The sequence below is a fragment of the Cherax quadricarinatus genome, chromosome 18 (genome assembly GCF_038502225.1).
Source record: "Cherax quadricarinatus isolate ZL_2023a chromosome 18, ASM3850222v1, whole genome shotgun sequence".
In the NCBI taxonomy this organism is placed as follows: domain Eukaryota; kingdom Metazoa; phylum Arthropoda; class Malacostraca; order Decapoda; family Parastacidae; genus Cherax; species Cherax quadricarinatus.
In genome coordinates, this window is record NC_091309.1 from 39176875 (window position 1) to 39192857 (window position 15983).

The 15983-nt window shown below is 42.9% G+C and overlaps 1 protein-coding gene across 2 annotated transcripts in view; it reads right to left on the bottom strand.

Moving 5' to 3' along the window:
* The window catches only part of LOC128689497 (immunoglobulin domain-containing protein oig-4), a 51321-nt gene that overhangs the window by 24609 nt on the left and 10729 nt on the right, over positions 1-15983 (bottom strand). For both annotated transcript variants that reach the window (XM_053777859.2, XM_053777858.2), the window contains exon 2: positions 1513-1720. In XM_053777859.2, coding sequence (XP_053633834.1) covers positions 1513-1704 — 192 coding nt within the window. In that variant the 5' untranslated portion in view covers positions 1705-1720. The remainder of the gene's footprint in view (positions 1-1512; positions 1721-15983) is intronic.

Sequence of the window (15983 nt, forward strand, 5' to 3'; positions counted from 1 at the left end):
TACGTAAAGTGGACTCAAAGTTTCATCTGTACATTTCTAGACTTTCCAGACCTGTCGTCCTCTGCTACAGATGCCTTCTTCCTTGACTGGTGTGAGTACAGTGTTTTTCCTGTATCTTTTAACCTTTTCTGCTCTAAGATGCTCTCTCCCGCCTGGCTTGACTGCACATTCATTGCATCTTCATTACTCGATAGTTCCCTTGCAACTCTGGTTCCCAACCTTGTGTGACCCCTGATGTAATGTTCTCCATTGGCATCATGATCACACTTGCCACAGCTATCAGGGGTCATCCTAATACAGATTCTGGATCACTTACCTTATGCCTTCCAGTGCTTGGCTGCAATGACAGTCAGTCCTTCCAGGCCTTGCTTCACTACAGCTCTGGGCTATTTGCCTTTGCCTGGAGTCCCCGAAGCTGCTGCCCTTCATGACAGTTGTTAGTTCTCTTAAATGTTTAACACACTTTAATAGGTTAACTACATAACATTCCTAGGCACTCATGTGAGAATTACCATTTCACTGACTTGCTCGAGTTCTTGACTGGGGTCAGTGCACTGCCAGGGATAGTCCTTAAATACTTACAGCTGAACACTTCCCTATATATACCTTATGCTTGGCAAATCTGTAAAAATTCAGAGCCCAGCTTGATGGCTAATTAGGGAATGCCTTTTTAAAGCCAGATCAATTTTTGGACTTTTGTCATAGTTATCCACGTGTGCATGTGGTCTTGGGATGGTTCTTTTCTGAGTCACCTGACCTGGGGACTATGTATGTAATAACAGGGTTTTCTGGTTTAACAGGATACTTGTTTTGTGAATTACGAAGATCCTGTTTTTTTTATATAACTTTTTCCACCAGTGCTGTAGATGTTGAAAGAAACCACCCTCCATTATTTCAGGTGTTGGTGGTGATTCCAGAGTGTACCTTAATTGGCTCATTATAGAAAACTGTCTCGAAGTACACTTGAAAAAAAAAATTCTAGGTTGGCAGACATTTCCACTTAATCTCCAGCTGTTGTTTCTAAATTTCTAATGGACAGATGTGGCTCACGTGCACATCTGGCTAACGACCATGCTAGTGGTCACAAACCAGGGTTAAATGAGCATCCCTGACCATGCCGAGGAATAAGTAATAAATAATAGACGAGTGTAGGTATGACATACATCAAAGTTGGCTCCCATTTTTATACAGAACTTCTAATGGAGCTGTAAGGTTGACATCGAAAAAGAATTACAACACAGTACTGTACTGTATAAAATTAGAAACTTGCTATCTAGAGATTGTAGAAAGGTGATGTTATCAAATCAAACATTTGACCTATGGCTGTATATTTAGCTGTGCTTTCACGTGCTTTATTTCCTGTTGAAATATTTAACAAATACTATAATTTTTAAGCCTGCATTGTATCACACTGAAACAGCATTACTACTGACTAGTGATTTCTAGAATACAACCAGAGATATAATCTGTGATGAACAGATTTTTGTGTGGGTACTCTAGCAGCGAACTAACCTTGGGGTTTGTGTAGTATTCCTTAGCTTCCACAGAAGGATAAGTACCAGTGATGGGTTTGAAGTCCTTGCGACCCTTGTAGCGACCTGACAGTTGACCTCGCTTGCCTGTACCTATTGTCTGAGTAGCTATTGCTATATTCAGCAATACAAGGGTCATTATTACTGTTATCTGCCACGACCCTTCCTTCATTTTCTCTGTTGATTATCTGCAAATGAAGTAATTAAAGATCATTACAGTACTGTGCATCCTTGTTTTATAAGTTTGTCTTTCATTGCTTCAGTTTCTGATGTTCTCTTAATTTGAAAAAGTTGAATTAACCAATAAAGATACCGTATGTGTAAGTATAGTTAACCACCAACAGGTAAATTACAAAAAAGAGGGGTAACACATCTGGCAGTGCAGTGTCACTATTGTAATATGGCACCACAAAAAATTTTGTGTTTTTTCACATACAAGTCCCCTATGGGTTTAGCACTTACCCTAATCATTATTTGAAGATTTAGTAAAAGAGGGTGTCACATAAATGCCCTAATCTATCCAAGAGTAATGGTGGTCATCAGTGGCCAGTGGCATACCTATGGTATGGCAGATGTGAAGTTGCTATCCCGGATTGCTGGTTTACCGGCATGATGGGTAGAGTATGGCATGGGTTCCATGCTGCATCTGCACTATTGGCTGTGCTACGGTCCTCTTGGGCATGCAAGGGGATTTACACTCCTTTCATTCCTCCTAGGAGTTACCCCTTCACATTCCCCCCCTCCCTTTTTTTCCTAAAAACAAAAAGAAGAGCCCTAACCATGGATGCCAAATCCATGAGACTGTCCCTCCTGGACCCCTTTCTATAGCAGCACCCTCTTACGACCCTGCCCTGTTACTGGACCGTCCTTCAGACTTTTCTAATACCCCTGTATCTTCTGTGAATGACATTTTGTTGCATGCTCCTTATACCGAGGCTCGGCCTGACTCCTTTGATACATCCGACATCTGCAAGTCTTTGACCATGCTTCTTGCTTCTTCCCCATATGGTGCAATGGTTTTCAAATCGACCGCCCACCTCTAAATGGACTGCATCCAGTTCCGCATCTAAATGACCACACCCTTTCTCTGATGACACTACTTCGAATGCCTCTCACTACTCAGAAAAGACAAATGTGACAGTTGTTCCCTTTACATACTATGTACACAATAGACTAAATTTTTCACTCTGCAGCAGACATCTACCACGTACTATCTGATCATGGTATCAGCAAGGTGCTCCTATGCCATGTTGGTCAGAAAATTTTGTTTCATGCCCTTAAGAGCAGTGCATGCATCCTCAGTACAAAATGCTAGCCTAGCTCACGAACTTACACTTCTTACCACCATAGATGCTATTTCGGTAACAATTCAAAAACACCATTCTCTCAGTTCTTGTGGTGGCACTGTCGTTCTATCTCATACATTGTTCAGCGTGATTTCAAGACGTGGTGATGACATTCTGGAACGGTGAGTTCCAAGACCTCCCAGTTCTCAGAGTGGAGTACTGCAGGTTCGTGGCAGAAAGCCCAGCCTGTGGTGCCGCCAACCATACTAATACATCTTATAGTCTACCTCCCTCTTGCTTTAATTGTAATGAAGCTCACCCATCTTATTCTCGTTGTTGCCAAGTTTACTTAAATAAATGAGAAATCCGTTGTCTCAGAGACAAGGCTTTGCTTATGCCATGGCAATCTTTCATCCATGCCTCTAGGGGAGACTTCTCCATATTTCTTATTTTCGAGTTACTAAGAGGCCTCCAGCCTCTGGGGTCCCAATTCCTGCAGTCTCCCCTGTGGTCACACCTTCCATAGTGACCTTTGTGTCTAATGCTATTGAAGTCCTGGACTCTGATGTCCCTACCTCGTCACCTCATGCTGTTCTCAGATCTTCATAGTTTGTCTACAAGACCTCACACAACAGCATCAACCCTTTGCCCCTCTACTTCTCAAAGTCCAGACCATCCCCAAATTGTAAATCTCCTTTAACCTCCCCTTCACTTATCTTTCCTGGACATTTTTTCTTTCCAGTCTGTCTCTAGTTCTTTACCTTTTACTAGCGCTTTTATGAGTGTAGAGATTTGTCCTTCCCCTCGTATGGTCCCCTGCTCTCCTGTCCCCTCCCAGGTTTCTTCCCAAATTACCTCTAACCTCTAGTCCCCCCCCCCCTTCTTTGGTAACTTCCACTGTCGCCTCGATCTTTACTCACCCTTCCCCTTCTGTCTCCAGTGTCGTCCAGCGTACAACTTCCTTGTCCTCTGAAGCACTTGAAGCTATCTCTGTATTGAGGAGATTAAACCATTGATGGACACTGATCTTCTTCCCATTGCTCCTCTTCACTCTTCTTCATTTGCACAACTCCTTTCTTCACAATGTTCCAATCCTTCGCTGCCGACTCGTTTTCTGCTCCCTCCATGTATGGACTTTCCTGACCCTTCTAGTCTGTAGATACCTATTTCATATTTCCTGTATCCTCTGGTCAAATCATGGCTTATTTACAGTGTAATATCCACGGCCTTAGAGGTAATCGGGGTGAGCTCAAGGTATTGCTCTCCCAGTTTCCCCTGTTTGCTTACAAGAATCCAAATTACACTTCACTGTTATCCATCCCATCTCAGGCTGTTATATTCACTAGATCCTTTTCCCTATGGAACCTTTAATGAAAGTGCACTTCTTGTACACACCAGTATACCATACCATCAGATCTTTGTTCATACTTCGCTGCATTACACAGCAGTGTGCATCACATGAATAAGTAATATACAATCTGTTCTTTGTATCTCTCCTGGTTTCTTCATTACTGCCACCACTTCTGTTATTAGGCAATTTGAATGTTCACCATTTCCTCTGGGGAGTCTCACTGTGACTCTCGCGGTATTCAGAGGCTCTTCTCGCTTCTCTCCCACTCCATGTTTTAAATACGGGTGCTCCCACCCATTTTGACTTGTACTCGATCTCTTTCTTGCATTGATCTCTCAGTTTGCTCATCAACAACTGTACCTCTTTAAGGGGATGCTCCTTGTCGTTGTAAAGAGGCTCTTGGTCTGAGGAATTGGACTTTTTGGTCTTCCTCGGACTGAGCCCAATTACCCCCAATCCCCCCCTTCCCTAACCCATCCTCCCTATCCCCCTTTTTTCCTTTCCTCCCCCTCCCGGTTATATAGGCGTCAGTGGATAGGGATGTGTAGCAGACATGGGCATAGTCACTGGTAGGCGGGATTCCCCAGTGGAAGTAGGTCCTACCTAAAGGGATGGGTTAGTTGTAGCCGTGAAGAAGGTTTTGTAGGTGTCCTTTGAACCAAGATTCCATGATGTTGCAGTATTGATAAAGCCACTGGATGGCAAAACGTCTACAATGATGTCCAGGTGTTGCACGTGTCTTAACTTTCAGATTCCTCTTTGCTTACATGTTTTCTGTTGCCTCCACACATTGACTTAACTGATCCTACTAGCCCATAGATTTTATTGCTTCTCATTGTTGGCATACCTATCTTTGTGAATAATGACTTTTACAATGGAATATCTGTGGCCTCGGGTAATTGGGGAGAGCTCCAGGTGTTGCTCTCCCAGTTTTCCCCAGTATATGTTGGGTTACAAGAGCCTGAAGTTCGTTCAGCTGTTATCCGTCCTGTTTCAGGCTATGTACTGTTGCATTCTTCTGATCCCTGTCCTGATGAAACTTTTAATGAGAGGGTGCTTCCTGTGCATGTTGGTATACAGTTTCAACAGGTCTTTGTTCATTCTCAGCTGCATTATACTGCAGCCCATATTTATTTGCACAGGTGGTGTACAGTTTGCTCTCTCCCCCCTTCCCATGCATTCTGTATCTCGGATGGTGTGTTCTTGATCTCTTTTCTGCCACCGCCCATCTCGTTAGGTGATTTTGACACTAGTCATCATCTTTAGGGAGGGTCCCACTGTGACTCGTGGTGATCAATTGGAGACTTCTCACTTCTCATCCTCTTCATGTTTTAAATACAGGTGTTCCCACTCATTTTGACTCTTGCACTCAGTCTTTTGCATTGATCTTTCTATCTGCTCCTCGTCAGTTGCACTTTATTACACTTGGTCTGTTCTGGATTTGCACGATAGTGATCACTTTCCTATTATTCTTACTTCTGCTACATATTCCCAACCACCTCGTAGCCCTCGGGAATTTGGACGAGCGAATTGGGACTTGTACTCTCATCTTACCGCTTTTTGTAAGGACCCTTCTCCGTCTTCTATTGATGAGCTGGTGCACCAGTTTTTGACATTAGTTTTGGCTGTAAAATCACATTCTATTCCTTAAACTTCAGACAGGCATTCTCTGACATGCGTGCCTTGGTGGTCTGCATGTGCCTGTGCAGTGCATTTGCAACATGCTGCGTGGGGCCGTTATTGATATAATCGGACCGGAGATAGTCTTTTAGATTTTAAGAAGGCAAGGGCAGTCGCTCGCCACATCATACATGATGCTAAACACACTTGTTGGCAAGACTACGTTTCTACCGTTACCTCGACTTCCCCTGTGTGTGCAGTTTGGAAGAAGGTACGGAAGTTGTGTGGTGAGTACGCTTTGGACTCTTCTCCCATTTTGTGGGTTGCTGGTGTTAGCATTGCTGAACCTCTTGACATTGCTATGGAAATTGGGAACTATCTTGTCCGTGTCTTCCAAGGGCTTCACCTCTGTCCCTCATTTCTCACTTCTAAGTCTGCCAGGGAGAACTCGCCTTTGGATTTCTCTTCTAATGGGATGGAGCCGTATAATGTACATTTTACTCTCTTAGAGCTGAAGTCCACCTTTCCACTTACCGGTCATCAGCAAGTGGGCCTGATAATATTCATATCTGTATGCTACAGCATCTGCATCCTACAGCCCTTACAGTCCTTTTACATCTTTTCAGTCTTGTTTGGACACAAGAGGTTCTCCCTCAACAGTGGAAATCTGCCATTGTACTACCATTTCACAAACCAGGCACTTCGGGGATTGATACCTCTCACTATCGTTCCATTGCTCTGACCAATGTAGTCTGCAAGGTGTTGGAATGATTGGTGAACAGATGTCTGGTGTGGTATTTGGAGACTCATGATAGTCTTTCTCTTTGCCAATATGGCTTTTGCAAGGGCTCTACTTTGGTATGTATGTGCAAAGTGCCTTTGCTAATAAACACTCCATCGTAGCAGTCATTTTTGATCTCGAGAAGGCATATAACACCACTTGGATATACAACATCTTAGCTCAGGCCCACTCCTTAGGCCTCCGTGGTAATCTACCGACCTTCCTCGCTGCTTTCTTATCTGGAAGACATTTTCGTGTGTGTTGGTGCCTTGCTTTCCTCACACTGTTCAGGCCAAGGGAGTTTCACAAGGTTGTGTCCTTAGCACTACCCTTTTTCTCTTTGCTATAAATGACCTGCCTTCCATTCTTCCATTGCATATTTGGTCATCGCTTTATGTGGATGACTTCGCTATAGCTTACGCAGGTGCTGACTGTCACCTGGTAGTGGCCTTCATTCAGAATGTCACTAACAGTGTTTCCCATTGGTCCACTTCTCATGGATTTTTTTTCTAGTGAAAAAGCCCTTTTCATTACCTTCACTAGATGCCCTCTTGTTCCAGATATTTCATTGTATTTGCACGGCTCAGGTATCCTGGAGTGTGATACGGTCAAGTTTCTTGGCCTCATCTTTGATCGCCGGTTAACATGGAAACCTCACATTTCCCCTTTGAAGGCAGCTTGCCATGGTCGGCTGAACCTCCTTAAAATTCTTGCTAGTCATTTATGGGGAGCAGATCGGCGGACTCTTGTTAGAGATGCACAGTAGTCTCTCCACTAGTCAATATGGCTTTCATAAGAGCCGTTCTGCTATTGACCACTTACTCTGTTTAAATATGTTCGTAATACCTTTACCAATAACCACTCAGTTATCGCCATCTTTTTTGATCTTGAGAAGGTATATGCCAACTTGGAGATGTAACATCTTGGCCCAAGCTCATTCCTTAGGCCTCTGAGGCAATCTGCCAATTTTTCTTAAGAGCTTCTTATCTGAGAAACATTTCCAAGTTTGGATTAATTTGCTTTCCCCAGACTGTCCAAGGTTAAGGTGTCTCCCAGAGATGTGTCCTTAGCACCACTTTTTTTTCCTTACTATAAATGATCTGGCATCTGTTCTTCTATCTAATATTTGGTCATTACTATGTTGACTTCGCTATAGCTAGTGCAAGCACTGAATGTCGCCTCACTGCAGTTTCTCTCCAGAATGCTGTCATCCGTGTTTCCAGTTGGGCCACTACTCATGGTTTTAAATTTTCTGGTACTAAAACTCATCAAATTACTTTCACTACACGTTCTATTGTCCCTGATATTCCATTGTACCTGTATGGCTCACGTATCTCTGAACGTGATACTGTCAAGTTTCTCGGCCTTCTGTTTGCTGGTTATTATGGAAACCTTGCATTACCTCCCTGAAGGCAATGTGCCATAACCGGCTGAACCTCCTTAAAACCCTCACTCATCTCTCATGGGGGGCTGATCATCGAACTCTCCTTCAGCGATAGTTTTATCAAAACTAAATTGTGGCGACCAGATATATTCAGTGGCCTCTCCTGCAACTCTTTCTAAACTTGATCCCATCCATCACCAGAGATTGCATTTATGTCTAGGTGCTTTTTGCTCCTTACCTGTCGAAAGCTTATATACAAAGGCAAATATTCCATCCTTGAATGATCGCCATGTTGCTCATTGCCTCCACTATTATGTCTGCTCTCACGACCTTCACAATCCTTCCATTTATAGGATAGTAACAGACGTTAATAGAGGTCCATTGTTTATTGCCCCTGTCTACTCCATCCCTTTTCTCTTAGTCTACATTCACTTGTCTTCTTTTCAGTTGCCCCCTTTATATGTTTAGCATCTAACTTTTCCCCTCCCCTTTGGGAGGTTCCAAAAATTCGTGTCTGTTCTTCCTCACTGTCATGTATGAAAGCCCAAATACCTGTAGTTGCTTCTCGCCCTCTTTCTTAATCACCTCTGGTCTCATTCTTGTGCTGTCGCAGTGTTCACTGATGGTTCTAAATGTTGGTTTCTGTTGGGTCTCTGGTCATGTTGACACTCAGGGCAATGAACAGGCAGACACTGCTGCACGATCAGCAGTACATGATCTCCCAGTTTCATATAGAGGTGTTCCATTCACAGACTATTTTGCTGTAATCTCTCTCCACCTTTGCAACCAATGGCAACAACGTTGGTCTGATATGATACATAAATTACATTCTGTCAAACCAAGGTAAGTTTCTGGCCATCATCTTGTCATCGATGCTGAGGTTGGGAGACTACGCTCTCCCGCCTTCGCATCGAGCACACTTGTCTTCCACATGGAGAGAGACCCTGTACCACTGCGAGAATTGTCAGGCTCCAGTTTTGGTTTGCCATATTCTATTGGACTATCCTGTCTATCGACGAGCATGCAGAATTCACCTCTGGTGTCCTCACCACTAACGCCCTTACTTAATCTTCTCGTCTTACTGACGGAAGCGCTTTTGACTCAGATACCCTCCTTGACTTTTTGACAGCAACTGATTTACTGCACACACTGATACTTCCTTTAGCACTCCTCACAGCCCTTCCTAACTCGCCCTCTGTTGTCCTCTCCACCCTTGCTACTCTATGATCCTGGGCTATCCTCTGTCCTGCTGCGCTGTGTGACCCCTTGTAGGTTTAGCACTAAGTTTTTATAATTCACCAGGTGCCAGATCAACCAGGCTGTGATGGATATACGAGGCAGCAAGCCTCCAGCAGTAACATTCTGGCTGACCAGGCTAGCGCCAGACGAGCCTGGCCATGGCTGTGCTCCAGGAGTAGAAAGACACTTGAAACTCATGAAAGGTATATCAAAGGGAATGGTAGCGCCTGAGCCACGGTAGATTTACAACTAATAAATGGGTAGATTCTGTGGCAAAAGTTGCTTTATAGCTCATGCTCTCTATCAGGCTTCTGCCTCTAACCTTTTGTGCCACATTCATGTATAGTATTAAATAAAAAGTCACAGTACCGTGGCTGAAACAGTACAAGCTTAGACCCGCACTTGGAATGGAACATAGGACGTTAGGGTCCGACTTGGACCATTGTTAATGGTCCATGTTGGAGTGAAAGTCATCATTAGTATGTCTCTAAGTGCGGGTTATTTGTGTATAGTAGAGGGTTCTGCAGGATATGGGTGTTTGACTCCTCATTTTGCAGGAATCGTAATGAAACACATACGTCCCACCCACATCCACCTGCTCGTGAGTGTTGCAGCTCTCTTCTGTGTGATACTTGTGGTGTGTTGTTCACTGTAGCACTGTGACCATGAGCGTTGCAGCTCTCTTGTGTGAAATAACTCTGTGTGCACACGAGTTTCTTTTTAACAAGTTATTTTATAATCATGTGGTAGTAATGGCTTCAGGGATATTTCAGGACATTGGTTTAATAATAGCAAGTTGATTTTTATTAAGTGTTACTTGAGGTGAGGTAGTGAGGTTAGTTGATACTTGCTTAAGGTGAATTTGGTGCAGAGATTTAATAGCTTGTGTATGTGAATTTTCATCTGTGCTGCCTCCTGGGGTGATCTCTGCTAAAATGTTTGGTACACTCCTCCATTTTAGGTGTCTCAACATGTTTGGGGCAGGAGTTGGGAGTTGGGAGATTTTCCAGACAGTGGTCAATTTTCAAAAGCTGTTCCTGGAATTGCTGGGAAGTTGCATCTGGAGGCTTGTATACAGCCACAATGACAAGGTTTTGGTTTTCGATCTTTACTGCCAAAACTTCAACTACATCATTTGAGGTGTTTAGTAGTACTGAACAAATGAGCGACTGACATTTAGGCCAACTTCCACCCCCCCCCCCTTGTTGCCTGTTTAGTCTGTCGCATCCATATTTCGTTGTCAAAACGCTCCTTTGTGGGAATGTTTAAAAGCCGCAAACATTGCATTTGACTCCGTGAGCAGTCCCTTGTTTGCAAAAACAAATGTAGTTATATTAATGGAATTTAGGGTGGCTTTGTTTGCTGGCATAAATATCGGTTCTGGAGTGGAGGCAAGTGACTGCCCCTCCACTCCAGAAGTGTTTTCAGTTAGTGTAGGATTTCTGTCATTTCTTGCCAGTCTTTTTTTTCCCCCTTTCTGGTACTAAAACGCCTTCTCTGGACAGGTTTTGGCTCCCCTCTGTTTTCCATGGTCTGGGTGAACTGTGTCTTTATGTCCCCTTTAGATGGTTTGGCTGACAGTATATGTTTTAGCACTGTCTTTCATGGACTGAAATGACATTTCGGGGTGAAATAAGGTATAGGAAGGGGAGTTGCACCCTCCTGTTGTCATGTGGGTGTGGCCTTTTTTGGGGTGGTCAAAAGTACATATCCCACTTGTTTTTCCAGATATACCACGCCTGCAGATGAAGAATTAGCCACAAGTGAAACATCTGGGTATCTTTGTAGACGCTTTGCAATCTAGTGGTTTTATTAATACAGTACATGGACATAATCTGAAGGCTGTCGACATATATACGGAAGACAATGGAAGAAGAGGTAATCATTCCCTCAGCCTAGAAGCAGGTGATGAGCACCGTAGTCTGTGGGACTGATTACCTCGTCTTCCTCTGCCTGCTGTATATATTTTAAGTCTTCATATTACATAACATCTGTATCGATAAAATCACTGGTTGGCAAAACCTCTACAAAGATACCTAAATGTTGTACATGTCTAATTCTTCACTTATGTTAGTATGTTCTGTAATATTTTGGTGTGTGGTGGAACACTGTAATCCTTCACCACTGTTCCTGTTATGTCTATATGAGCGTAATATTCGTGTCAATCTGTTATTCACATTATTTCACACGGAAAGTGACTGTTTTCTTGCCCTGTGTAATGTTAAGGTATTCCTCATCTGATGTTTTTTAACATCGCTGCAGTAATTTCATTCAGTTCATTATTCTTTCCTTCACTCCCGTATCTTTGCATTGTTGTTCTTTTAAGCTTCTTGATAATTATTACTCTTCCTTCAGATCATATATAGTTTTACTACAGTTTTACTTGTATAACTTTTGCCATATTAACTGTCAGCAAACTGTCACTGTCGCCCTTTCCCCATTTAGTGAATCCTACTCTCCTCCAGCCCTATCCTAGTTCTCCCAGGGCGTCTTTGTCCATAAATTATTAATGTTCAAGCTTTCTATTTTTGTCCATTAATGTATATCGTATTTTACATTTTCTTGTTAGTCTTTCCTCTGACCTTTGCTTAACTCTGCTACGACTATTTGGTTTACATAATCTGCTGGTTCCTTTACCATCAAGTTCCCATCTCTAGTATATCACCATATCCAGTGGTGCCAAGTCTCTGTATCGTGTACTAGTCATTCTCATAGGTAAGCTTCTGCCAACTTCCTTGTCTACAAATCTTTCGTTTATGTGCACAGGCTTCCGTCGGCACCTTGAGACTTGCAACCATCTTTTGTTTCTCACCTCCCAAGCTGTTCTCCACCTTAATTTTTCTTTCTCTTTAGTATTGATAACATTGCACATCTTTGGGTTAATCTCTACTAACTACTCACTGACTGGTCTCAGCTTGCCCAAGACTCTTGCTTCTCGTGTTCTTTGTTTCAGGGCTTCAGCAAACTAGACCTACAATTCGTTTTACTCTAGCAAGTCATTTACACACGAATAGTTAGGTCTTAGTACCGATTCTGTATTGTTTTAGTTAGGGATACCTTGATCCATTGTAATCTTTTCCTTGTACTCATGTTTGCACCCCTAATTTGTGGATTAATCTTCAGTGTGTGTTTTTCTGTAGGTCAAGCAGTCTATTCATCCTTGTCCGTTAAGTTTAAGGTAAGCTTGAGGATAAGATCTGTCTTTGTAAATCCTTGCGGGTTTTCTGTAAAGTTGCTTTTCTTTAAGTGCTCTGTCTTTATTATTACTTTGAGGGTATACATTCTGGTTATACTGGCCTGTAGCTACGTACAACCTTCCTATCATAGGAACCTAATTGCAGTTTTCTAGGTGTCCAGTGGTTGCCCTGTCTACTGACTAGTTCTTTGCTACTGATTTATTAAGTGAGTAGGCTGTGTTCATTACCCATGGTGATATGTAAAGTCTTACTGCATTTTTTTTGTCTAGTTCTCTAGACATTTCCCTCACTTCTTCCTTTGATTTGTATTGTTCAGTGTAGGTTGTTTGTTTATCATACTTGTATTCCTTCTCTTCATTCTTAGCTCCTCTGCGTACCACCCTTTTCTTTGATCTTGCTCTGTACCTTTTCAGTGCTGTTTTGCGCCTCACTGTAATCATTCTTTTGCAACTTTGGTTAAACCATGGGTTATTTCCCATTTGTATTCATCATTAATACGTATTTCTGTGGCCTGGCAGATTCTGTCTAGTCCATCCATCATACTGAATGGTGTGTGTGTGTGTGTGTGTGTGTGTGTGTGTGTGTACTCACCTATTTGTACTCGCCTATTTGTGGTTGCAGGGGTCGAGTCCTAGCTCCTGGCCCCGCCTCTTCACCGGTTGCTACTAGGCCCTCTCTCTCCCCGCTCCATGAGCTTTATCAAACCTCGTCTTAAAACTGTGTATGGTTCCTGCCTCCACTACGTCATTTTCTAGGCTATTCCACTGCCTTACAACTCTATGACTGAAGAAATACTTCCTGCTATCTCTCTGACTCATTTGTGTCTTCAACTTCCAATTGTGGCCTCTTGTTTCTGTGTCCCCTCCCTGGAACATCCTGTCCTTGTCCACCTTGTCTATTCCACGCAGTATTTTATATGTCGTTATGTGTGTGTGTGTGTGTGTGTGTGTGTGTGTGTCTCCTGTTTCTTTATACTATTACACTTCATTTTGGAACATTTACATCTGCATAATCTTGTGTAGTTTTCCATGTAACACTTTATTCCCTCTAGTTCTACCTCTGGCTAGGTATTTAATGCTTAGCACCGTATACTTATTGTCTTCTAGGTTTTTCATAATATCTGTATCAGCTTTGTTGAAGATGAAGACCTGGGTCAGTTTTGTTGATTCATCTCTTATTCGTGAAGCTTTTTTTACTTGCTAGCTCGTTAGTTTTTCCATGGCAGTTTCCTTCAGTCTTGCTCTCCAGTTTTTATTGTAATTACCTGTGTTCTCTGTAGTGCGTATCGTGGCTTGTCCTTGTACTCCTGCCACTCTCTCATGTTGGTCAGTGGGAGATAGGGTGCCCTGCTTCTTACTGTTTCTGCAGTGTAGGCACAAAACACATGTACAAATTTTCCTGCTCTTATAAACTCCGCTGGTTCCTTATTGTCACTCCTGTGTTTTCTCCCTCGTTCTGTGGTACCCCTCAGAGCATTGCACTTTTCATTTTGCCCTGTGAAAATTGTGGATGACACTTCTCGTGTCATCCAAACCATACCACGGGTGGGCTTTGAACCCGCGGTCAGAGTATTATTATTTTGAGGGTATACATTCTAATTATACTGACCTGTAGCTACGTACTCTCTGACCGCGGGTTCATACCCCACCCGTGGTATTGTTTGTTTGCAATCGTGTCATCCACTTTGTACTACGACCTTGGTTGTCTTGGTAACCACTTTTGCAAGAGAACTGTTGGGATTGAGGCGAGGGAAGGGAACTTGTGTGTTAGGGTGAGAGTAGGAACGGGATATCATGTGATGTAGGCAAGAGAATGTTTTAACTAAATTGTATACATCAGTAGTTTGTTGCTACACTATTGTATATAACAATTACACAGAGGAAACAAACTAGCTATTTTTCCCTGTTTTATTCCTTCACACAGGATGGGGGTCATACAAGGCGTTAAAAGCTGTCAGATTGAGCTGGGAGGCTTCCGAATAATAGGATGCCATCAAGTATTCCGGGTATTAGAGCTTCAGAGGTTTCGTTCTAGCAGAGTTGTAGTTATCACTTTCGAATTGCCTTTTCTCAGGATAACCTATACCATACACAGGGAAAATAGAATTTTTATGAATTCTGTATACCCCTCTATCCCTGAGTGAGGGCAAGAAAAACTTAGGAGACTGAGAGGAGAGGAGCGGGGAACAGGAATATGGATGTCATCTCTACACACACACACACACACACACACACACACGCGTGTGTGTGTGTGTGTGTATATATAATTATCACCAAGGCAAGGTGGCCCGAAAAAGAAAAACTTTCATTATTCACTCCATCACTGTCTTGCCAAAGGTGGGCTCACACTAAAGCTATAAAACTGCAACATTAACACTCCTTCAGAGTGCAGACACTGTACTTCCCATCTCCAGGACTCAAGGCCGGCCTGCCAGTTTCCCTGAATCCCTTCATAAATGTTACCTTGCTCTCACTCCAACAGCAAATAAAATCCTAAAACCCATTTGTCTCCACTAACATGCTCACGAATGCTGGCTGGAAGTCCAAGCCCCTTGCACACAATACCTTCTTTACCCCCTCCCTCCAACATTTCCTAGGCCAACCCCTACCCCGCCTTCCTAACACTACAGATATATAGCTCCCCAGTCCATTCTATTTCGTTCCATCCTATAAGTGTCCACACCACCTCAACAACCCCTCCTCAGTCCTCTGGATAATTTCAGTAACTCCCACACCTCCTAATTTTCAAACTACAGATTCTCTGAATTATATTCATACCACACATTGCTCTCAGACATGACACCACTGTCTCCAGCCTTCTCCTTGTTGCAACATTCACCACCCATGCTTCATACCCATATAAGAGCGCTGTTATAACTATGCTCTCATACATTCCCCTCTGCTTCCATGGGTAATATTCTTTGCACAGACTCCTCAGTGCACCACTCACCTTTTTTCCCCCTTGTCAATTCTGATTCACCTTTCATAGACCCATCTGCTGACATGTCCACTCCCAAATATCTGAATACATTCACCTCCTCCATACTCTCTCTCTTCAATGTGATATCCAATCTTTGGTTACCTAAATTTTTATCATCACCACCACCTTACTCTTTCCTATATTCATTAAAAATGAATATAGGAAAGAGTAAGGTGGTGGTAAGGGGGCTATTTTTGCATATCCTACCAAACTCGTCCATCATCCTCTGCCACTTCTCTTCAGAATCTCCCAAAAGCACCGTGTCATCAGCAAAGAGCAACTGACAATTACCACTTGTTTTTAGGTCGTTGGCAGTACGCAGTCATGCGTACTTTTTCTCCATCAAATTTGTTTTTCTTTGACAGTCCCAGAAGGGACTGTGTGGAAAATAGGAAAGTGTGCAAACCATAAAGTGAATATACTTCATTTAAACCCCACATAAATGAAATATCATTGAACACTGAAGAGAGAAATATAGATTATAATGTCAAGTGTAGAGTGCTGGGCCTCAGAATAATGGCTGTTACTGTATGGTGCTATTACGGGAAATAGTTTGTGACTAGCAGCAAACGTAGATCAGCGAGAGGAAACTAGAAATATCAGGGACTAGCAAA